Source organism: Anolis sagrei, chromosome 11 (assembly GCF_037176765.1).
Source record: "Anolis sagrei isolate rAnoSag1 chromosome 11, rAnoSag1.mat, whole genome shotgun sequence".
Classification (NCBI taxonomy): Eukaryota; Metazoa; Chordata; class Lepidosauria; order Squamata; family Dactyloidae; genus Anolis; species Anolis sagrei.
In genome coordinates, this window is record NC_090031.1 from 8,010,167 (window position 1) to 8,033,835 (window position 23,669).

At 44.5% G+C, this 23,669-nt stretch overlaps 1 protein-coding gene across 1 annotated transcript; it reads left to right on the forward strand.

Moving 5' to 3' along the window:
• The first annotated feature begins 1,298 nt into the window (after positions 1-1,298).
• ZBTB34 (zinc finger and BTB domain containing 34) lies at positions 1,299-23,216 on the forward strand. Its single transcript, XM_060757397.2, has 2 exons — positions 1,299-1,428; positions 19,581-23,216. The coding sequence occupies exon 2, from the start codon at positions 19,603-19,605 to the stop codon at positions 21,082-21,084; it is 1,482 nt and encodes a 493-aa protein (XP_060613380.2). The 5' UTR covers positions 1,299-1,428; positions 19,581-19,602; the 3' UTR covers positions 21,085-23,216.
• Positions 23,217-23,669: the final 453 nt, after the last annotated feature.

A 23,669-nucleotide genomic window follows, 5' to 3' on the forward strand; every position in this document is an offset into this window, starting at 1 on the left:
CCTTCTTTGGAAGCTTTTAAACAGAGCCTGGATGGCCATCTGTTGGGGGTGCTTTGAATGTGATTTTCCTGCTCGCCTTGGTGGATGACCTCCTCAGAGAGCAAGGCAAGTGGAGGATCTCCCTACTGCTTCTCCTGGATCTTCCTATCTGCATTATCTCCTGGGTTGGCTGATAAGGGGGCGTGGCCTCCGCCTTGTGCAGCCTTGTTTATCGGCAACGAAGGGGGCGTGGTCAGCAAGAAGGAGGGGTGGGGCCTCGACCTCCCCTGCGCGGGCTTGTTTCTTCCTCAGCCGGGAAGGGGCGTGGCCAGAGGGAGGTGGGGCGTGGTCTCGGGCTTGTGCCGTCCTGTTTCTTCCTCAGACGAGAAGGAGGCGTGGTTTTCTGGAGGAGGGCGTGGCCTCGCTCGTTTCTCGGTCGAGGAGGCGTGGTCAGTAAGAGGGGGCGTGGTCTCGGACTGAGTTTCTTACTCAGACGAGAAGGGGGCGTGGTTATTCGGAGGAGAGGCGTGGCCTCTGTCTTGTTTCTTAGTCGAGGAGGCGTGGCCAACGGGAAGGGGTGTGTGGCCTCGGCCTTTGCAGAGCTGAGTGATTATCCATCAAGAGCCGAGAAGGGGCGTGGTTATCTGGAGGCGGAGCGTGGCTTCGGTCCTGTTTCTCAGTCGAGAAGGAGGCGTGGCCAGAGAGGGGTAGGCGTGGCCTTAAACATTGCACTGCTGACTATTGATAAACATCCGATAAGGGGCGTGGTTAGCTGGAGGCGGGCGTGGCTTCGGTCCTGTTTCTCAGTCGAGAAGGAGGCGTGGCCTGAGGGAGGTGGGCGTGGCCTCAGCCTTTGCAAGGCTGATTATCCATCAATAGCCGAGAAGGGGCGTGGTTAGCTGGAGGCGTGGCGTGGCTTCGGTCTGTCTCAGTCGAGAAGGAGGCGTGGCCTGAGGGAGGTGGGCGTGGCCTCAGCCTTTGCAAGGCTGATTATCCATCAACATCCGATAAGGGGGCGTAGTTAGCTGGAGGCGGGGCGTGGCCTCGGTCCTGTTCCTCCGTCGAGAAGGAGGCGTGGCCATCGGGAGGTGGGCGTGGCCTAGGTCTTGTGCGGTGCTGTTTCCTCCTTGACTAAGAAGGGGGCGTGGCCTGCGGGGAGGCGGGGCGTGGCCTCGGCCTGAGCGGGTCTGTGCCTTCCTCGGCCGAGAGGGGGAGTGGCTCTCTGACGGGTGGGCGTGGCCTCGGCCTCTCCGCCCCGCCCTCTGTTCCCCAGCCCGTCAGGGGCCGCTCCCCGCCGATGGCGACCCGGTAGCGGAAGTGGGCGCGGAGTGGCTTCCGGGCGGCGGCGGCGGCGGCCGGGGGGAAGGCGGCAGTGGGGCCAGGGCCGAGCTCCCTCCCTCCCTCCCCTCCGGCGGGCCCGCCCTGTGAGGAGACCCCGAGGCCCCTCAGGTGAGTCAAGGGCACGGAGGGAGGCGAGGAGGAGGAGGAGATGGGGAAGGGCCCGCTTCCTGAGGAGGCTTCTGTCCCTTCGAGAGTTATACTCCCTGGAGGCTGGTTTGGGTCGCCTCTCAGCAACTATTAGGGGAAGAAAAGAATGGAAATCATGATGCCAATAATAATAATAATAGTAGTAGTAATAATAATAAACATGGACTGGAAGGCCTTTTCCAAGTCCCTGAATGTCTGGGCTCTTCCACACAGCCTTACAACCCAGGCAGATCATCCATAATAACATCTGCTTTGAACTGGGTTATCTGAGTCCACACTGCCATAAAATCCGGTTCATTGTATGTTGATTTTGCCCAGCTGTGTGGAAGAGGCTTCAGGGCACTTCCACACAGTCATATAGCCCAGACTATCCAGGCATTCACAATATCTACTTTGAACAGGATTATAAGAGTCCACACTTCCATATAATCCAGTTCAAAGCAGATAATCTGGATGTTATGTGAAAGTGTAGATTGAACCTTAGGGTCCTTTCACACAGCCGTTTATATAAACACAGATTATCCGATAACCCGCAATGTTATCTGGGTTATCCGAGTCCAGACTATCCAGGCAGATCATTCACAATATCTGCTTTGAACTAGATTATATGAGTCCACATTGCCATATAATCCAATTCAAAGCAGATAATTTGGATGTTATATGAACGAGTAGATAGGACCTTAGGGTCCTTCAACACAGCCGTATATATAAACATAGAATATCAGATAACCCACAATATCTTCTTTGAACAGGGTTATCTGAGTCCACATTGCCATATAACCCAATTCATTGTGGATTTTATATCGTTGTGTGGAAGAGCCCTAGAATCATAGAGTTGGAAGAGACCTCATGGGCCATCCAGTCCAACCCCCTGCCAAAAAGCAAGAAAATTGCATTCAAAGCACCCCCGACAGATGGCCATGCAGCCTCTGTTTAAAAGCTTCCAAAGAAGGCGCCTCCAGCACACTCCGGGATAGAGAGTTCCACTCAGTCTTAAGGTGAACATGAACTCATAGTGGGATGTAGCAGCAACAAAAGCCAATACAATTCTACAGGCTTATTATTATTATTATTATTATTATTATTTGAAACACAAAAAGATGAGTCCACAGCAAACAATATCACTCTGCTGGCTGTTGTAGTGGATCACACATCGGACACTTCCCAAATGTATAAGACTGTGTGATGTATAGGCAAATAATGTGTGCAGATCCGAGTATGGTGACATTTTGCAGCTGACAGATAGTAATTTTGTTAGCACTGATTGTGTTTAAGTGCAGGCCAAGGTCTAACAACTTGGAGTCTCAGAAATAGTCTCCCTCTGGCTGAGAGGTCGGCCAATCACAGAGTTCGATGGGAGGATTTGTCGTCAGTTTCTAAGAAGGAAGAGAAGGACAGGCGGAGAGCTCTTCAGCCTTCTCTGCCAAAGGGGTTCCGAAGACCATCAGAAATATATGTTTTCTGGTGGTCTTTGGTGACTCCTCTGAAACCCCCTCACAACCCACCCCCCGGGGTCCCGATCCCCAGGTTGTGAAACGCTGATCTAAAGAGAGGGGAATTTCATAAAAGTACCGATAGTTTCATAATACCATCCACCTCTTCCATATGTGATTGTACCCCTTCTGTCTACAAAAAGTTCAAGGCATACAGGGAGCATACCACCCCACCCCCTTGTTGTGCCAGCTCCAGTAGCTGCCGGTCCACTTCTGAGCTCATTTCAAAGTGCTGGTTTTGACCTATAAAGCCCTATATGATTTTGGCCCAGCTTACTTGTCCAAACGCATCTCCCTCTACGTCCCGCCTTGCAGTTTAAGATCATCCAGGGAGACCCTGCTCTCACTCCCACCAGCATCACAAATACATCTGGCGGGGACGAGAGACAGAGCCTTCTCAGCTCTGGCCCTCCGCCTGTGGAACTCGCTTCCCACCAAAGTAAGATTGGCTCCGTCCCTCCTGTCATTTAGGAAGAAATAGAAGTCGTGGTTCTGGGAACAGGCTTTTGGACAACAGACATAGATAGCACTTTGAGCATGGAATTGGATATGGAATTGACTGGAATTAATATGGCTATTAATACTGTTTTTTACTGTTTTAATGAATGATTTATTTATTGTTTTAATTGTTATTGTATTGCTCTGTTATATGTAGTGGCATCGAATTGCCGCCAAATGTAAGCCGTCCTGAGTCCCCCTTCGGGGGTTGAGAAGGAACGGGATAGAAATACTGAAAAGGAATGAATAAAATAAATAAATAAGGCAGTGTATTGGCTGGCCATACTCTCCCTTATCCTGACAACAGAGTAGATCATGTTGGCAGTGTGTGACCAACCTACAGTCATCTAGAGATTAGATTTCTGGACCCTCCTTTACAATCCAAGTGCCAGCCTGTTAAAATAATTGAATCCCAGAGTTGGAAGAGACCCCAACCCCCTGACATGCAATATAATCGAAGACACTGGAAGAACCATATAATCAAACTCCAAGGGCCATCCAGTCCAACACATAATATAAGCCCTCCTGGCAGATGGCCATCCAGCCTCTGCTTTAAAATTTCCAGAGAAGGAGACATCGCTAGAATCATAAGCAGCAGATTTCACTGCCAAAAAGCTCTTGCTATTGGAAAATATCTCTTAATGCCGTGGTTCTCAATCCTCCTAATGCCACGACCCCTTAACACAGTTCCTCATGTTGTGGTGACCCCCAAACATAACATTATTTTCGTTGCTACTACATAACTGTAATTTTGCTACTGTTACGAATCATCTAAATATCTGATATGCAGGGTGTATTTTCATTCACTGGACCAAATTTGGCACAAATACCTGATATGCCCACATTTGAATACTAATGGGGTTGGGAGGGGGATTGATTTTGTCATTTGGGAGTTGTAGTTGCTGGGATTTATCGTTCAATCAAAGAGCGTTCTGAACTCCACCAATGATGGAATTGAACCAAACTTGGCACATAGTTCTCCCATGACCAACAGAAAACACTGGAAGGGTTTGGTGGGCTTGACCTTGAGTTTTGGAGTTGTAGTTCAGCTATATCGAGAGAGCACTGTGGACTCAAATATCTCCTAATGCAGTGGTTCTCAATTCTCCTAATGCCACGACCCCTTAACACAGTTCTTCATGTTGTGGTGACCCTCAACCATATTATTTTCGTTGCTACTACATAACTGTAATTTTGCTACTGTTATGAATCGTTATGGATCTGGACCAAACATGGCATGGACACTCAATATGTCCAAGTGAACACTGGTGGAATTTGGGGAAAATAGACCTTGATATTTGAGTGTTGTAGTTGCTGGGATTTATAGTTCACCTACAGTCAAAGAGCATTCTGAATCCCACCAATGCTAGAATTGGGCCAAACTTCCCACTCAGAACCTCCATGACCAACAGAAAATACTGTTTTGTGATGGTCTTTGGCGACCCCCCTAACATCCCCCTTGTGATCTTCTCAGGGTTGCGACCCCCCAGATTGAGAAACTCTGTCCTGATGTTTACGTGGGATCTCTTTTCCTGCAATTTGAATCCAGAGCACCATTGTATCTCCTGAGAAGCAGGAAACAAGCTTGCTTCTTTCTCCTCAGTTGTGTTTAAGTGCAGGCCAATGAAAATACACCCTGCATATTACATTATGAATCATAACAGTAGCAAAATTATAGTGGGCGACCTCTCTGAAACCCCCTCGTGAACCCCCAAGGGGTCCTGACCCCCTGGTTGAGAAACCTTGTTTTAGGGTAAATAACTCTGCTAACAGAATCGTGTTGCGTTTCTTTTGGGTTCCAAAGCTACAAGGGATAAAGTGCATATTTGCAGCCTACAAGCCTTCTCCCCGTTAAATGTAGGGATGGGGCACGAAGGATGTGATAGGTACGTGGCTAATGTAAATCCCTGGGCAGGGTCTGCCAAATGAATGAGCAAATGAGGCTGAGAGGCAGCTGGAAACAGCGCAATTAATTTTGCTCCCACTGCTCCTGACCTCGTGTGTACCTTCTGAGATGCCTCTTGTGCTAATTCCATACATGCGCCTTGTTCACTCCCCTGCTAAAACATTTAGCCTATAATTTCATTTTGTGTACTTAGTATAATTTTAGTCTCTCAAGTGGGATGGATGTTTGGGTCGAAAAACAAAACCTCTGTTATAAATAGCCTGTCTTTGAGTGGACGTCTGTTGGTTATTTTCCTAAAGTGCCCCTAAGACTACATTCCACGTTTTAATAGTAACCCAGCATTTACAGTGCAAACCTTTTCAGTGTCTGATCTCCCAAATCACATCACTCCAAGGAGAAGGTAGAACTGTGCAAGCAGTTATGTTATTTGATATATTTTTTGCCAGAGACAAGAACTGACACACATCCACTGTCATGAAGTGAACAATCTGGTTTTGTGTCTTGATAAAATACCTTAATGGCTAAAATCAAAGTTTGTCTTTGGCATTTTAAAATATATTTTCACGTCCTAGATGCATGAAACATGGATATGGAGGGCAGGCTGTATTCCTTGCCTAAGGAAATCCTAAGGAATGCATGTTGTTGCCATAAGTTGAAAGACAACCTGCAGGCACATGTAAACATATCTCTTTGGGATTTACAGCAAGCTTTTGTATAAATAGGCCCCACAAAATGTCATTAATTGCCCTGCTTACATTATGAATTTCTAGCATATTAAGAGGGAGAAAGAATTACCATAGTTCGATTAACTGAAACGACCTTGAGCTTAGTAGTTTGGAGGTAATTCTGCCTTCAACACAAATGGTTGTGTTGTCGAAGGCTTTCGTGGCCAGAATCACTGGATTGCTGTGAGTTTTCTGGGCTGTCTGGCCATGTTCCAGAAGCATTCTCTCCTGGCGTTTCGTCCACATCTGGCCCAACTTAACTGTCCGAACGTCTTAACATATCTCCTTATGAACCTCTCAGGACTTTAAGATCATCTGCGGAGGCCCTGCTCTCAGTCCCACCTTTGTCACAAGCACAGTTGGTGGGGACGAAAGACAGGGCCTTCTCAGTGGTGGCCCCTCGGCTATGAAACACCGTCCCTAAGGACATCAGATCGGCCCCCTCCCTTTTAACATTTTGGAAGAGAGTTAAAACTTGGCTCTTTGAGCAGGCATTTGCAAATACAGGATAACAGACATAGGAAAATGGAATGGTGGACAATGTGACTGGGCAATGTTTTTAATGAGGAGACCCTAATGATGCATGTTTTTATTGATTTTATTGATTCTGTAATGGTTTTATTATTCGATTATTTCATTATATTGAAATTGTATTTTATAGTCTTGGTACCAACTGTAAACCATCCCGAGTTGCTTGCAGGCTGAGAGGGACGGTATATAAATATGGTAAAATAAATAAATAAATCTATGGCGGACGTCCTCAGAGGTTATGAGGTCTGTTGAAAACTAGGAAAATTGGTGGGTTGTTGTAGGATTTTTTGGGCTGTATGGCCATGTTCTAGAGGCATTCTCTCCTGACGTTTCACTTGCATCTATGGCAAGCTTTCATTCTAACTCTAGAGGAGGCACTTGGTCTGTTGGAATTAGGAAAATGGGTTTATATATCTGTGGAATGACCAGGGTGGGCCAAAGGACTCTTGTCTGCTGGAGCTAGGTGTGAATGTTTCAACTGACCACCTTGAGTAGCATTTGATGGCCTGGCAGTGCCTGGGGCAATCTTTTGTTGAGAGGTGATTAGATGTCCCTGATAGTTTTTCCTCTGTTGTTTTGCTGTTGTAATTTTAGAGTTTTTAAATACTGGTATTAAAAATTACCTCTGAGGATGCTTGCCATAGATGCAGGTGAAACCTCAGGAGATAATGCCTCTAGAACATGGCCATATAGCCAGAAAAAACCAACATCAAACCAATGATTCCTGCCATGAAAGCCTACGACAGTACATAGGAAAATTGGGTTTATATATCTGTGGAATGTCCAGGGTGGGAGAAAGAACTCTTTTGTCTGTTGGACGCAAGTGTGAATTCCAACAAAGGATGCCTCCAGGCAGGAAACAGCCAGACTTTGAAGCTGCAAGGGCCATTCAGTGTTAATCAAGGTGGCCAATTGCAACATCCACACTTGCCTCCAGCAGACAAGAGTCCTTTCTCCCACCCTGGACATTATTCTACAATCTACATATATATAAACCCCACTTGTCTAGTTTCCAACAGACCTCACAACCCCTGAAGATGCCTGCCATAGATATGGGCAAAACGTCAGGAACATGGCCATACAGTCCGGAAAACTCACCGTAACCCAGTGAAAAGACTTCTCCAACCTGACTTTTAAATTCAGCAGGAGAGATCTAGGGATGGTTTTTACCTGACATGACTGTGAACTCATTCTTGGACTAAGAAAGTGGTCAGATGTACACTTGAGTCTGATATTATGTTCTCTTCCCTTTGCCCAACCATTTTACATCTGGCTTTATTTCATGGATTTGAAAGGATGAGTGTAAAAGAAGTTCTCGTAAAGCTGAAGTCTGCCTTCTCAGCATTAGACAGTTCTTTAGAAATTGTGTTTACTCATCTGTAAAATGGCAGCATAGTTAAATAAAGCCAGGGTACATATGTTCAAGGCTGCTTTATCTACCGTGTGTACTTATTTGCCCATATTGTCACAGCAAGGCCAGAAGTCACTACTTTGGACCCCCAGCCTTCCATTCCGAAACCATGGAGAAAAATACCTTAAATAACACTTTACTCCCAAACATCTCTTATTCACCACACCACCGACACAACCAACAGTGATTGGTTAGCATATTCAAATAGTTAGCTCCTGCTATGTGATAAACCATAACAAGTGAACTCATACTGAGAAATCTGGAGTAAACTTTGCATATGTACGCTGTAATGCAAATGCAAAGTCGTTACTGTATTGCTTTAGGAATAAAGCTTGATTTAGCAGAGGAGATCTTTGAAGTAGCCCTAAGATTTCCCACCCCCAAATTTGCAGAAAAAAGTCTTAAGTCAAAAGAGAAAACTTTCCACAGCTCAAGAGAGCATTCTCTTCTGATGGTGGAAATTGCATGGAAGAGGAAACCAACCCGAGTTACCATATTGCAGTATTTCCTTGTATAGATCTATCTATCTATTTAAAAAAGGAGTTGTGTGCAGAACTGCTTTCCTTTGTTCTATCTGTTCTTTTGTTATTGTCATTACCTTTGGGAGCACATAACGGGAAGCCTCCCCAGTACGAAAATCAGCTCAACGAGAAAGCAAGCAGGGGCCAATCCCAGCTCCTTGCCTGCTTTTCGTGAGCACATGGTGCTCCATGACTCTTTCCCTTGGTAAGAGTGTGTGTGCGTGTGGCATGCAGGCCTAGAAAGTGCATGCCCCAACCTACAACTGAGCACCTCTTCTAGAGAAGATTGAGAACTTGCCTGTTGCCTCCTTGCCTTACAAAGAGAGTGCGTGTGTGTGGCGTGTAGGCCCAAAAAGCATGTGCACCTTCTTGTAGCCAAGTGCCTCCTCTAGAGTAAGAATGAGAATTTGCCTCCTTGCCATGGAAAGAGAGTGCATGTGTGTGGCATGCAGGCCCACAAAACGTGTGTCCCTGCCTGCAGCCAAATGCCACCTCTAGAGAAGAATGAGAACTTCCCTGTTGCCTCCTTGCCTTTGAAAGAGAGTGTGTGTGTGTGTGGCATGTAGGAAGGCATACATGCCTGCAGCTGAGCATCTCCTCTAGAGTAAGAGTGAGAACTTGCCTTGGAAACAGTGTGTGTGTGGCATGCAAGCCCAGAAAGCATGCCTGTCTGCCTGCAGGTGAGCACCTCCTCTAGAGTAAGAATGAGAACTTGCCTTGGAAATAGTGCATGTGTGGTGTACAGGCCCAGAAAAAATACATGCCTGCCTGCAGCTGAGTGTCTCCTTTAGAGTAAGAATGAGAACTTGCCTTGGAAACTGTGCGTGTGTGGCGTGCAGGCCCAGAAAGCCTGCATGCCTGTCAGCAGCTAAGCGCCTCCTCTAGAGTTAGAATGAGAACTTGCCTTGGAAACAGTGCACATGTGGTGTGCAGGCCCAGAAAGCATACATACATGCCTGCCTGCAGCTGAGTGCCTCCTCTAGAGTAAGAATGAGAACTTTCCTTGGAAACAGTATGTGTGTGGAGTGCAGGCCCAGAAAGCATGAATACATGCCTGCCTGCAGCTGAGCACCTCCTCTAGAGTAAGAATGAGAACTTGCCTTGGAAACAGTGTGTGTGTGGCATGCAGGCCCAGAAAAAATACATGCCTGCCTGCAGCTGAGTGCCTCCTCTAAAGTAAGAGTGAGAACTTGCCTTGGAAACTGTGTGTGTGTGGCGTGCAGGCCCAGAAAGTATACATGCCTGCAGCCGAGCACCTCCTCTAGAGTTAGAATGAGAACTTGCCTCCTTGCCTTGGAAAGAGAGTTTGTGTGTGTGTGTGTGTGTGTGTGTGTGTGTGTGTGTGTGTGGTGTGCAGGCCCACAAAGCGTGCACACCTGCCTAAAGCCACTCCTCTAGAGTAAGAATAAGAACTTGCCTCCTTGTCTTGGAAAGAAAGTTTTTTTGTGTGTGGCATGCAGGCATATATATGGATTCTGCTTTCAGGGCAAACCTTGACCCATTTCGTCCTGAAACTGGGAAGGCAGATAGCTGTTTTTGCTCTGGGGTGCCAAAAGATCAATTTTCTATTGGTCCATGATTGGGGAGGGGGGGGGGAGGCTTCCCAACCTCCCCTTCCCATCATTTTAGGCATTGAATGAATGAATATATATACACACACACACACACTCCAAATGTGAAAAAATGATTATTTCTCTCTCTTTCAATAGATAGTACTGTCGAGGCAGAGTTCCCCCTTCTCTCTCTTTTCAAAGAAACTGGAATGTAAAACAAACTAATTATTTTCTCTTCTAATTATCTGCACCAGAGATTTAGGGGCTCATAACTGCCTTAGCCCTCTAGAGACATTTCTACTCGACTCAATTTGGACATAAAGCTGACTCGTGCACAGTTTTAGCACCAGGTTGCAGCTTTGTAATATTACAGAAAACCTGAGAGTTTAATATTTTACAGCTGAGCAAGGAAATTATTTCTTTTGTTCTTATTGAAGAATAAGACAACTGTCAATTTGTTTCATAGAGCCTTTTAAAAAATAGGTGACTGCTCTTGATTTTTTTTAGTGAATTCAGAGCACAGTGCAAAGTGTGCAAGCCAAACTGGTCTGCTTCCAACTAACTCCCTTTTAAAATACAGGTGGTGAAGATGTTGCTATAATAAGTACAGCACCGAAGTGAAGTAAACGAGTAGCCCTTTTAGAGAAAGTTGCCAACGATTTCATACATGCTGAACATTTCAAATAAAGCATATAACTTTGTATGCAAAATGTTATCCATTTCTATATTGCCATAGTTACATAGTTCGTCTTTTAGTGTTGTCTCCTCTTGTCCGGAATTACTGTTGCCTGGTTTTAAGGAAATATAGAATGTATAACCCCTTTCAAAGTGATGGTACTCACCTTTAAGGCCTTGAATGGTCTGGGGCCGATGTACCTGAGGGACCACCTCACCCCCTACCAACCCCAGAGATCCCTCCGTTCTGAGGACTAAGATCTATTGGAAATTCCCAGTGTCAAGACCTTGCGTCTAACAGCAACCAGACGCAGAGCCTTTACAACAGTGGCACCATCACTCTGGAATACTCTGCCACCTGAAGTTCGTGCCTTGCGGGACTTACCAGCTTTCCGCAGGGCATGTAAGATATACCTGTTTCAACAGACCTTTGATTTTTGATATTGCTGTTTTTAAATTGTTTTAAATTGTCTTTAAATTGTGTTAGATTTTAGCCATTCTTATAAGCCGCTCCGAGCCTCAGGGGAGTGGCGGCATATAAGTTCGAATAATTAATTAATTAATTAATTAATTAATATGTTACACTGTTAAATCTAGTTATTTCTCATGGTTGGCTATCCTATTTAAGACTTTTTTTTGTCGTGTCAGGAGCGACTTGAGAAACTGCAAGTCGCTTCTGGTGTGAGAGAATGGGCCATCTGCAAGGATGTTGCCCAGGGGACGCCCGGATGTTTTGATGCTTTACCATCCTTGTATGAGGCTTCTCTCGTGTCTCCGCATGGGGAGCTGAAGCTGATGGAGGGAGCTCATCCGCGCTCTCCCCAGATTCAAACCTCCAACCTGTCGGTCTTCAGTCCTGCTGGCACAAGGGTTTAACCCAGGAGTCCTCAAACTAAGGCCCGGGGCTGGATACGGCCCTCCAAGGTCATTTACCCAGCCCTCGCTCAGGGTCAATCTAAGTCTGAAATGACTTGAAAGCACACAACAACAATAACAACAACAACCCTATCTCACAAGCCACACTTCCCATTGGAATACTAATAAGTTTATATTTGTTAAAATTGTTCTTCATTTTAATTAGTATATTGTTTTAAAGTTTTTTTTGCACTACAAATAAGATATGTGCAATGTGCATAGGAAGTCATTCATGTTTTTTTCAAATTATAATCCGGACCTCCACCAGTTTGAGGGACTGTGAGCTGGCCCTCTGTTTGAAAAGTTTGAGGACCCCTGGTTTAACCCATTGCGACATGGGGGGCTCCCACTGATGGATATTGTTACACCCCAGGCCTAGAGACACCTATGTGTTCCACACTGGCATATTCAGCAGCAGAGTAGCAAAGTGTAAGGGCAGATGTCTTCACTGTGTCTGGTTGTGATCCCTAGGTTGTGCTAGTCAGCTTTCATATGATACTGTTTCTAGCACCCACTTTTTGCTTGATATTCAAGCAGTGCTTCTTATACATCCGAGCACGGTCCAGAGTGACTCTCAGGTATTTGGGTGTGCTGCAATGCTCTAGTGGTATTCCTTCCCAGGTAACCCTCAGAGCTCAAGATGCTTGTCTGTCCTTAAGATGAAAAGATGAAATCTGAATTTACTGTTTATTCCTGTGAGAGGCAGTAAGAGCACCTAAAACTTCAGAGAACTTCTGTTCAGCCATTTCATAGCTCCCTGCTTCAGTGGTGATGGCACGATCATCAACATAGATGAAACTCTGTTACAAGTGTATATATCACAGTAACATAATATGCCCATAAGCATACTTAATAAAATTTGAGCAGGAAGCAGAAAACAAGAACATGGAAAACTTCCAGAATGTTTGAATTCTAAACCAAGATGACTAGCAAACTCAGGTCTAGCTTCTTACTCGAAAAGCAATGTTACCTGAACTAACTTTAATGTAAACAACTGGCTGCTAATGAGCACTCATGAAATCATGTTGTTTCCCACAAATTTTCACTTTCTCACATAATCTCCATGACCTACAAAGTCTGTTGTCTGCTCTCCCTTGGGAGTTTTCCATTTCATTTAGGCCTTTGCTCAACTCCTTATCTCATGATGTTTTTTCTGGCTCCTCTAACTGATCTTGGAACTCTATACAGTCAGAGCCAGTTTCCTTTCCCTGGTGCGAATCTTAATCACTTTGTACCTGGCCTGAATCTTCATCACTTTATATCCCAGGAAATATCATACGAAAGCTGACTGGCACAACCTGAGGATCACAACCAGACACAGTGAAGACATCTGCCCTTGCACTGTGCTACTCTGCTGCTGAGTACGCCTGCCCAGTGTGGAACACATCTCACCACGCTAAAACAGTGGATGTGGCTCTTAATGAGACATGCTGCATTATCAAGGGGTGTCTGTGCCCTACACCACTGGAAAAATTACACTGCTTAGCCGGTATTGCACCACCTGACATCCGCCGGGAAGTAGCAGCCAATAGTGAAAGGACCAAGGCAGAGACATCTTCAGCTCATCCCCTGTTTGGGTATCAGCCAGCACGTCAACAACTTAAATCTAGAAATAGTTTTCTAAGATCTACAGAGACACTCACTGGGACACCTCAGCAAGCGAGAGTCCAAAAGTAGCAGGCTCAAACCCAGAACCTCAACCAATGGCTGATACCAAATGAGAGATTCCCCCCGGGCACACAGAGGACTAAGCGACTTGGAAGGCGCTGCTGGCACCACGAGATGCAGAGCCAACCTTCAGAAATGGGGCTACAAAGTGGAATCCTTGACATGCGAGTGTGGAGAAGAGCAAACCACTGACCACCTGCTGCAATGCAACCTGAGCCCTGCCACATGCACAATGGAGGACCTTCTTGCGGCAACACCAGAAGCACTCCAAGTGGCCAGATACTGGTCAAAGGACATTTAATCAACTACCAAACCCACAAATTTTGTATTTTGTCTGTCTGTTTGCGTTTTTCTGTTAGAAATGTAATATAATTGACTGGTTTCCCTGACACGACAAATAATAATCCCAGGAAATCCCACAATCCTTTCTAAATCAGCGGTGAACCCATCAGCCCCTAGCTGAGCTACAACAGGTATTGCAATCCAAAGCATCGCAGAGTTTTACCTTTGGTTCTGGAATCTATCACAAAATCATTAGCATTTGTTTCAGTTGTTCTCTCTTGCTAGCAAAGACTTGTTCAAAAGTCTGCCGTGAGACTAAATGAAACATATCAAATGTAGGACAAATTGCATGTACTTCAGACACTTGGACACAATTCGGAGGAGCTTCTGCTGACAAATTGTAATTGAAATCAATGCGAGCTTTCCATTAAAATGTATCCGCAGCATCCAACAAAAGTATCAATGAGCCAAATTCTCATTTCAGTTTTTCCCTCCTGCTATTGTGACCTTGACACATATCTATTGCTTCTGCTTGTCACAAAAAGGGATGGAAATCTGAAAAAAATGCTTACATATTTAAAATGAATATAGATTTGCATAATTTAGTCTGACTGCACAGTTTGCATTTTTGAGGGTCGTACGTTGAGATTTGGAGCCATTTCAATAGAATAATTCAGCATTTTTGCTGTAGCAGCTAATGCAAATAACTGGATTTTAATGCATCTGCTGTAGAACCGTGGTATACCTTTGGGGATCCTGTACACATGCCTTTAATTCCTAGGCAACCAGATGGCTCTGACACCACACAGCTTTGGGGACAATACTTAATATGCAAGAGGGTGCGCAATATGCATTTGTAGTATAAATCTATTTGACTTGCCTTCTGGATCTCTCTTATTCCCGGCATCTCTTGCTGTGTACATATGTGTATGTATGTGTGCGTGATTAGCTTGAGAATATAGAAAATGGTGCTTCAGAAGGATTGTTAATAAACATTTGTTTCTTCTCTCATTTTTGGAACAAACAAACAAACATTGCAAACAGAAAGCAGTTGTAATGAGGGAAGGGGGATTATGCTTCTTCACACTTTGCTTAAGAGATCAGCTTGGAAACAAACAATTTAATGGGTTGGTGTGAGTTTTCTGGGCTGTCTGGTTGTGTTCCAGAAGCATTCTCTCCTGACATTTCGCCCACATCTATGGCAGGCATCCTCAGAGGTTGTGAGGTCTGTTGGAAACTAGGCGAGTGGGGTTTATATGCCTGTGGAATAATATTTAGAGTGAGAGAAAGAGGAATGTGTAAATGTTGCAATTGGCCACCTTGATTAGCATTGAATGCCCTTGCAGCTTCAAACTCTGGCTATTTTCTACCTGGGGGAATCATAGAATCAAAGAGTTGGAAGAGACCTCATGGGCCATCCAGTCCAACCCCATTCTGACAAGAAGCAGGAATATTGCATTCAAATCACCCCTGACAGATGGCCATCCAGCCTCTGTTTAAAAGCTTCCAAAGAAGGAGCCTCCACCACACTCCGGGACAGAGAGTTCCACTGCTAAACGGCTCTCACAGTCAGGAAGTTCTTCCTCATGTTCAGACGGAATCTTCTCTCTTGTAGTTTGAAACCATTGTTCCGTGTCCTAGTCTCCAGGGAAGCAGAAAACAAGCTTGCTCCCTCCTCCCTGTGGCTTCCTCTCACGTATTTATGCATGGCTATCATATCTCCTCTCAGCCTTCTCTTCTTCAGGCTAAACATGCCCGGATCCTTAAGCCGCTCTTCATAGGGCTTGTTCTCCAGACCCTTGATCATTTTAGTCGCCCTCCCCTGAACACATTCCAGCTTGTCATTATCTCTCTTGAATTGTGCTGCCCAGAATTGGACACAATATTCCAGGTGTGGTCTAACCAAAGCGGAATAGAGGAGTAGCACGACTTCCCTAGATCTAGACACTATGCTCCTATTGATGCAGGACAAAATCCCATTGGCTTTTTTTGCCGCCACATCACATTGTTGGCTCATGTTTAACTTGTTGTCCATGAGGACTCCAAGATCTTTTTCACACGTACTGCTCTCGAGCCAGGCATCCTCTATTCAGAGGTGTTAGCGGGCCCTGATTGTTTTCTGTCGGATATCAGAAGAGCTGCAAGACCAAGAGTAAGCAATGAGAATAAAGAGAAAGATCCACCCAGAGGAAAAGTGTTCTTGCCATACATCAAAGGAAACACTGACTGCATAGGGAAGCTGATGAGGAAACACAACATACAAACTATTTACAGACCCACTAAAAAAATCCAACAAATGGTACATTCAGTAAAGGACAAGAGGGATCCTCTCACCTCTGCAGGAGTCTCCCGTATCCCATGCAGATGTGGACAAGTCTCCATAGGGACCACCAAACGCAGCAGCATTGCCCAGACACGAATCAAGGAACATGAAAGGCACTGCAGACTACTTCAACCAGAGAAGTAAGCCATAGCAGAGCACCTGATAAACCAGCCTGGACACAGCATATTATTGGAGAACATAGAAATAGTGGACCACTCTCACAACCACCATGTCAGACTACACAGAGAACCACTGAAATCCACAAGCATGTGGACAATTTCAACAGAAAGGAGGAGACCATGAAAATGAACAAAATCTGGCTACCAGTATTTTTAAAAAAAACTAAATAGTAAATAAAGAACAAGGATAGTAAATAAAGAACAACACTCAGAAACAGGGGAATTCCATACAAGTGTCAATCAGAGCCAGCTAACACCTCCCAACAAAGGATTCCCCAGACAGGCTTTGAAACTGCAAGGCCATTCAATGTTAATCAAGCTGGCCAGTTGCAACATTCACACATGCTTCAAGCAGACAAGAGTTCTTTCTCCCACCCTGAACATCATTCCACAGATATATAAACCTCACTTGCCTCGTTTCCAACAGACCTCACAACTTCTAAGGATGCCTGCCATAGATGTGGGGGAAACGTCAGGAGAGAATGCTTCTGGAACATGGACATACAACCCAGAAAACTCTCAGCAACCCAGTGATTCTTGACATGAAAGCCTTTGACAACACATCGGTTTTCTGTTTGTTAGCAGCAAAGTCAGCTTTATATTCCAACCCATACAATTCCTGACATTGAACTGCTGAAGGAAAGAATGCAGAGAGCCAGTTAATCTATTTGACAATATGGCTGTGTTTCTCAAATAATCTGCAATCTTCTTACCTTTTAGTGTACTTATTGAACTGTATTTTTATACAATATAGGGTTTTTTAAAGCCTTTACTTTATTTTATGGTTTGCAAACTGATGAAGCAGGAGTCAAAGAGGCCTAGTGCTTGTTACTGTTTTATTGTATCTACTAGCTGTACCCGCCATGCGTTGCTGTGGCCAACCTTCCCTCTTTCTCTCCTTCTTTCTCTCCTTCTTTCCCTCCTTCCTTCACTCCCTCTTTCCTTCCTTCTTTCCTTCCCGTCTTTCCTTCTCTTCTTTCTTCCTTCTCTATCTCTTTCCTTCCTTCCTCCTTTTTCTTTCTCTTCTACTGTCTCTCTTTTCTTCTCTCTTTCCTTCCCTCCCTCTTTCTCTACATCTTCCCCCATTCTTCGCTCCCTCTTTCCTTCCTTTACCCTTTTTTCTTTCCTTTTCTCCTTCCTTCTCTAACTTTCTTTCCTTCCCCCTTTTTCTTTCTCTCCCTCTTTCTCTCCTTTCTTTCTTCTCTACCTCTTTTCTTCCTTCCTTCCTTCTCTCTTTCCTTATTTCTTTCCCTCACTCTTTCTTTTCTTTTCTTTTCTTTCTTTCTTTTCTCCCCTTCCCTCCCTCTTTACTCCTTTTTTCTGTATTGTCATTTAGCTTTTGGGGGCTTTTTTTAGTCCCTTCTGTTGTGTTTTTCAGTGTTTTATGAGTGAAGGACATACATTGGGTTGTTAGGTGTCTTGTGTCCAAATTTGGGATCAATTCGTCCAGTGGTTTTTGAGTTGTGTTAATCCCACAAACGAACATTACATTTTTATTTATATAGATTTGTATATTGTATACTTCAGATGTTTTCGTCTTGTTACGATCTAACCCTTTTTAAGGCAACAGTTTACAAAAAGAGCTCCCATTCATGTTGTTGTTGTTGTTGTCATGCCTCTTGCTTTAAAGTAACAGGCAGGGTTTGCGTTCTTCCTTTTGCTGCAATGATTTGCTAGAGCGACACTTGAGAAATCCTGACTTAGAGCCATGAAAGGAAGGAACCGTTGCGTGTTGCAAAACCTTCTGTAAGCCCCTGTTGATGTTGCGGGGCGTATTGGTTTACATCAGCGGTATTTGAGCCCAACAGTGCTGCTTAAGGGCTTCGCTCAGATTGAGTTCCATGCCCTTGCATGCTCAGTTCTGCACTCCTGGTGTTGTTAGTCTCATAATTCCAACAACGTTTGCAAAAGAGTCATAACAGGCCTGATAGGAAGACAAATTGGTCATCTGAAGCACTCTTAGCCGACTTTAACTATCCTTAAAACAGTTTGCTATAGGCAAACCAGTTTGGTACTGAATAGAAATGGTGTTTACTGGTTAGAGCAAACATGGGCAAAGTTTTTAACTTGGGGACTTCATGGCATGCTGGAGCGGGGTGGGTGGGCCAGGAGAAAGGGGGTTCTCTCCAAGCCCTGCCTTTTCCTCCCCTTCCTTTTCCCTTTCGGAGGCAGAAAGTGAAGGAAAGTTGAGGAACTTTTGGAAGGGTTAGCCTTGCTCAGGTTGAGATGTTGGATGGGAAAGAAAAGGTTATGCATTAGACCTCGTATTGCCTAATCGAGTCAGATTAAACCGCTGAGCTGCTGAACTTCCTGAGTGAAAGGTCGGCAGTTCAATCCGGGAAGTGGGGTGTGCTCCCAGTGCTAGGCCCAGCTTCTGCCAACCTAGCAGTTCAAAAACATGCAAATATGAATAGATCAAAAGATACTGCTTCTGTGGGAAGGTCACAGCGCTCCATGCAGTCATGCCAGCCACATGACCTTGGAGGTATCTATGGACAACGCTGGCTCTTCAACTTAGAAATGGGGATGAGCCCCAACCCCCAGAGTTGGATACGAAAAACTTAATGTCAAGGGGAAACCTTTAACCTAATAAAATAATAATAATAGAGTAAAATAATAGAAATGTAATAATAACATTGAACAGTAAGGTAAAGGTTTTCCCCTGACATTAAGTCCAGTCGTGTCCAACTCTGGGCGTTGGTGCTCATCTCCATTTCTAAGGCGAAGAGCCGGTGTTGTCTGTAGACTCCTCCAAGGTCATGTGGCCAGCATGACTGCATGGAGCGCTGCTACCTTCCCGTCAGAGTGGTACCTATCTATCTACTCACGTTTGAATGTTTTCAAACTGCTAGGTTGGCAGAAGCTGGGGCTGACAGCAGGAGCTCATGCCATTCCCTGGATTCGAACCTGCGACCTTTCACTCAACAAGTTTAGCAGCTCAGTGGTTTAACCCACTGCACCACGGGAGGCTCCTAATAACTTTGATAAATACAGTAAAATAATAAATGTAACAATTACAATAATTATAAAGTAAAATAATAAATGTAATAATAATAATAATAATAATAATAAATAGTCAAATAGTAAATGTGATAAAATAATAATAGAGTAAAATAATGGAAATGTAATAATACGAATAACAGAGTAAAATAATAAATAACCTTGACTCGAGTGTAAAGGGGGTTTTTTTAGAGCCTAAAAAGGGGCTGAAAACGCAACTTATATTCGAGTACTATAGGATATGTAAAGGTGTGAAGTTTGCAGTCTGAGAATTGGTGGCCCGCAACCCCTTAGTAGCCATTTTTTTGTTTTCATCAAGTCATGGTATATATAAAAATGTCATTCATACCAATGAATTGTTTGCTCTCTTTAAAGCAGCATCACACAATTTAAGCCCTACTCTATAAAAATACTTCTTTTGTGCCTATTGCAGGTTACACTTCACATCAGAAGACATGGACAGCAGCAGTTTCATCCAGTTTGATGTTCCTGAGTACAGCAGCACCGTACTGAGCCAGCTGAATGAGCTTCGCCTGCAGGGAAAGCTTTGTGATATCATTGTGCACATCCAGGGTCAGCCCTTCAGAGCTCACAAGGCCGTTCTAGCTGCCAGTTCTCCCTATTTCCGCGACCATTCAGCATTGAGCACCATGAGTGGCCTGTCAATATCAGTCATCAAGAACCCCAATGTCTTTGAGCAGCTGCTCTCTTTTTGTTACACTGGAAGGATGTCCTTGCAGCTGAAGGATGTTGTCAGTTTTTTAACCGCCGCTAGTTTTCTACAGATGCAGTGTGTCATCGATAAGTGCACGCAGATACTGGAAAGCATTCATTCGAAGATCAGCGTTGGCGAAGTCGATTCCGTCACCGTGGGGGGCGAGGACCCTCCAGAAAATCACAACGGAGTGAAAGACAGTAGTTACTTTGCCAATCCCGTCGAAATCTCTCCTACGTATTGTCCCCGGGTGCGGCAGTCTGCATCTGGGTGCGACCTCCAAATGGAAACAACTCCAACGAAGGGCCTGCGTAGCCGCCTCCAAGAAGAAGGGCATTCGGACCGGGGAAGTAGCGGGAGCGTTTCCGAATACGAGATTCAGATCGAAGGCGATAATGACCAAGCTGACTTGGTCATCCGAGAGAGCCCGGCCGCCGAGGTCAAAGTCAAAATGGAAAAAAATGACCGGCCGAGTTGTTCGGATAGCTCTTCACTGGGCGATGATGGATACCATACGGAAATGGTCGACGGGGAGCAAGTGGTGGCCGTCAACGTTGGCTCCTACGGCTCCGTCTTACAGAATGCCTACTCATACTCTCAAGGGACGTCCCATTCTGCTGGAATATCGGAATCCTTTGGAAGTCTGAGGAACTCGAGCTCTTCGCGGTCCATGCTGGGCTCTTTCCGAGGCCGAGGGCGCCAGAAGCGGGTCTCTGCGAGCCACTTGCATAGCGACATCCCAGCCCTGGCGCAAGGAGGAGATGGCGAGTCGGCAGGAAGCCAACCAAGCTACGATGACAGTCCGAGGGAAAGGAATGTCAGAGGTCACTGGTACGCCTACAGCGAAAGGCTCATCTGTATATACTGCGGGAAGTCTTTCAACCAGAAAGGGAGTCTCGATCGGCATATGAGGCTACACATGGGGATAACCCCCTTTGTGTGCAAGTATTGTGGGAAAAAGTATACGCGCAAGGACCAGCTGGAGTACCATATCCGCGGACACACCGACGACAAGCCTTTCCGCTGCGAGGTTTGTGGAAAATGCTTTCCTTTCCAGGGAACCCTGAACCAGCACCTGCGCAAGAACCACCCCGGGGTGGCGGAAATAAGGAGCCGAATGGAGTCTCCGGAAAGAACAGAGGCCTACGGCGAACCGAGAGAGGACGACGCCTCGGCCTCTGAAACCTTGGATTACAGCATGGACATGCACACGTCGGATTGAAAACATCTGCGTCCCCTCGGCACAGCCCAAGCAAAAGCACATCGATCAACGCATTTCCTTCTTGTTGCTTTTGATCGTTTTGTCAACAGATGACAACAGCATTGGGATTTTCCTTCCCTTTTTTGTTTTGTTTTATGAGCAAGTCTTGTGGATGTTGTTTCTGAGTAGAAAGCTAATGTTTTGTTTTGAAGGAAGTAGGGGTAGCTTTATTCCCTAAAGATTTTATATATACATACATACATATATATATAAAGGGAGAAAATACATATTATAGAAATGATGCACTTGCAGTGGGTGGGGCTATGGCAATGACAGATAAATAAGGCAAGTATTAGAGGCCGACGCACCGAGAGAGTGTGTTGTGCTTTGTGCACCTAATCCTGTTGCATGTCTACTTGGAAAGAAGTCCCACTGAATTCAGTTGGACTTACCGTATATACTCGAGTATAAGCCCACCCAATATAAGCCAAGGCACCTAATCTTATCACAAAAAACTGGAGAAACTTATTGACGAGTTTAAGACGAGGGTGGAAAATGCAACAGGTACTGGTCAATTTCAAAATAAAAACAGATACCAATAAAATGATATTAATTGAGGCATTTGTAGGTGAAATGTTTTTGAATATTTACCGTATTTCAAAGAAAAACAGTAAACTATCTCTGTATGTGGAAAAGTACGGTCAACAAAAACAATATCGTATCCACAATAATACTACTATTACTATAATAATACTTGATTTGTATCATGCCCTATCTCCCCATGGGGACTCAGGCTGGCTTCCAACATAGTAACAGGCAAACATTCAATGCCTATATAAAAATAATGTATACATATAGATACAGATATACAGATACATGGAAATCTCTAGATATCTATATGTATATAGGATTTGCAAAGACTTGCAAACATATGAGAGGGAAATTCATATATAAAATTAATGTATATAGTTAGATACAGATATATAGGTACATAGGGATTGCAAAGGCTTGCAGGGGGGAATGCCTATATATCTGTAGGAGAGATTAACAAGTATTACAGGGGGAAATTCTTTTGTAAGATGAATGGCTATCCCTGACTTGCAAGGACTTCTCTCCCTCTCCAGCGATCGAGGGAGGATTTGGAAAAGAAAACACACTGCTAAGGGAGGGGAAGAGGAGAGGGAAATATTTCATATATTGCAAGCAATGACCTCCAGGCTCCGCTTCCCAGCTTGACCCCATTATAAGCTGAGGGAGGTTTTTTCAGCCCTGAAAATGGGGCTGAAAAACTTGGCTTATCTTTGAGTATATACGGTAACTCCTGGTCCATCTGCTAGGATTGCAGCCTTAACCAAACAAATGCATAGGAATGCCTCCCAGAGATCCCATCCATGTGTCATACTAAGTTCGGGGCTTGGGTGGGTTTTATTTGTTTTTTTTGGAGTAACTATTTTGATAGCTTTGAATTTTATATAATATATATTATTATTATTATTATATATAAACGTATATAAAATGTTCACTTTTTTCTCTTCTGGTTGAGGGTGAATGTAGAAATACCTTTACATGGGAAAAGAGGGGGGGAAAGCCTCTCTATAAGACTTTCAACTGTTAATATATATATATTTTTCTTTTGGGGGGGAATGTTTTCATGAAGCTTTCCTTCCCTGCTGTGCGCAATTCTTGTGTCCAAAAGTGAACAAACCTTATTCCAGAATAAGGTTTGCTCCATAGCATATATAAACCAAATGCCATAAATGTATTAACTTACGATGGGGATTGTTTGGGGGCTTTTTAAAAATATCTTGTCTAGATTACAAACTGGACAACCTGTGGTGCTGAATCCCCTCTTTTGTACAAAAAAAGTGTTGTTATATTAGCCAACCCAAAAGTAGCATTGTGGTTTTAGCTGTTTTGTACTATTCCTCAGAATCTACCTTCATATCGTACTGTAGAAGCATACCAGGTGAATCAAGCTTACCTTAATCACTCTTGAGTTGATGTAACAGTTGACTTAAAGAGATGTTGTTGGGAAATCTACAGTATTTCAGATCAGTATTCTCGCAGGTTCTCTTCCAGAGAGCTCTTTTTCAGGTGCGTCGTGAATTTCTTGTTTACCATTTTCCAGTAAAGCTGAAGCACTTGTATTTTTACTTTTTCTCTAATGATAATATGTTGGAATTATGAGCAATATCTCCCATTGTATTAGATAAGGTTGGGGTCGGGGTTGTTTTCGCTGTAATTACAGTGGCTGCTCCGTATTTTTTTTCCGCAGGGCCAATAAGTATCTTTACACACACGCTATATACGAGGGGCATTCATGGAAGATTTCCCCTGACCCACTTCCTGTGTACTGAGAGCAATGAAACTTGGCCCTCTTCTGAGTCCTTCTCTCCATCGGTGCCACCTCAGGACCCACACTTCTCCCATCTTTTGAAGCAACTGTAAACACCTCGCTTGTAGAAGTCGACAGGTTGCTCCAAAAGCCACGTTGCGACTTTGGAAATTGGAGTCTCGTCATCTAAAAAAGGCTTGCCCTTCCAAAATAACTTCCTTGTTGGAAAGAGGTGGAAGTCCGATGGTGTGAGGTCGGAGGAATAAGGTTT

Excerpts from the sequence above, each read along its gene's own strand:
- ZBTB34 (XM_060757397.2), top strand. The coding sequence starts at position 19,603 with ATGGACAGCAGCAGTTTCATCCAGTTTGATGTTCCTGAGTACAGCAGC.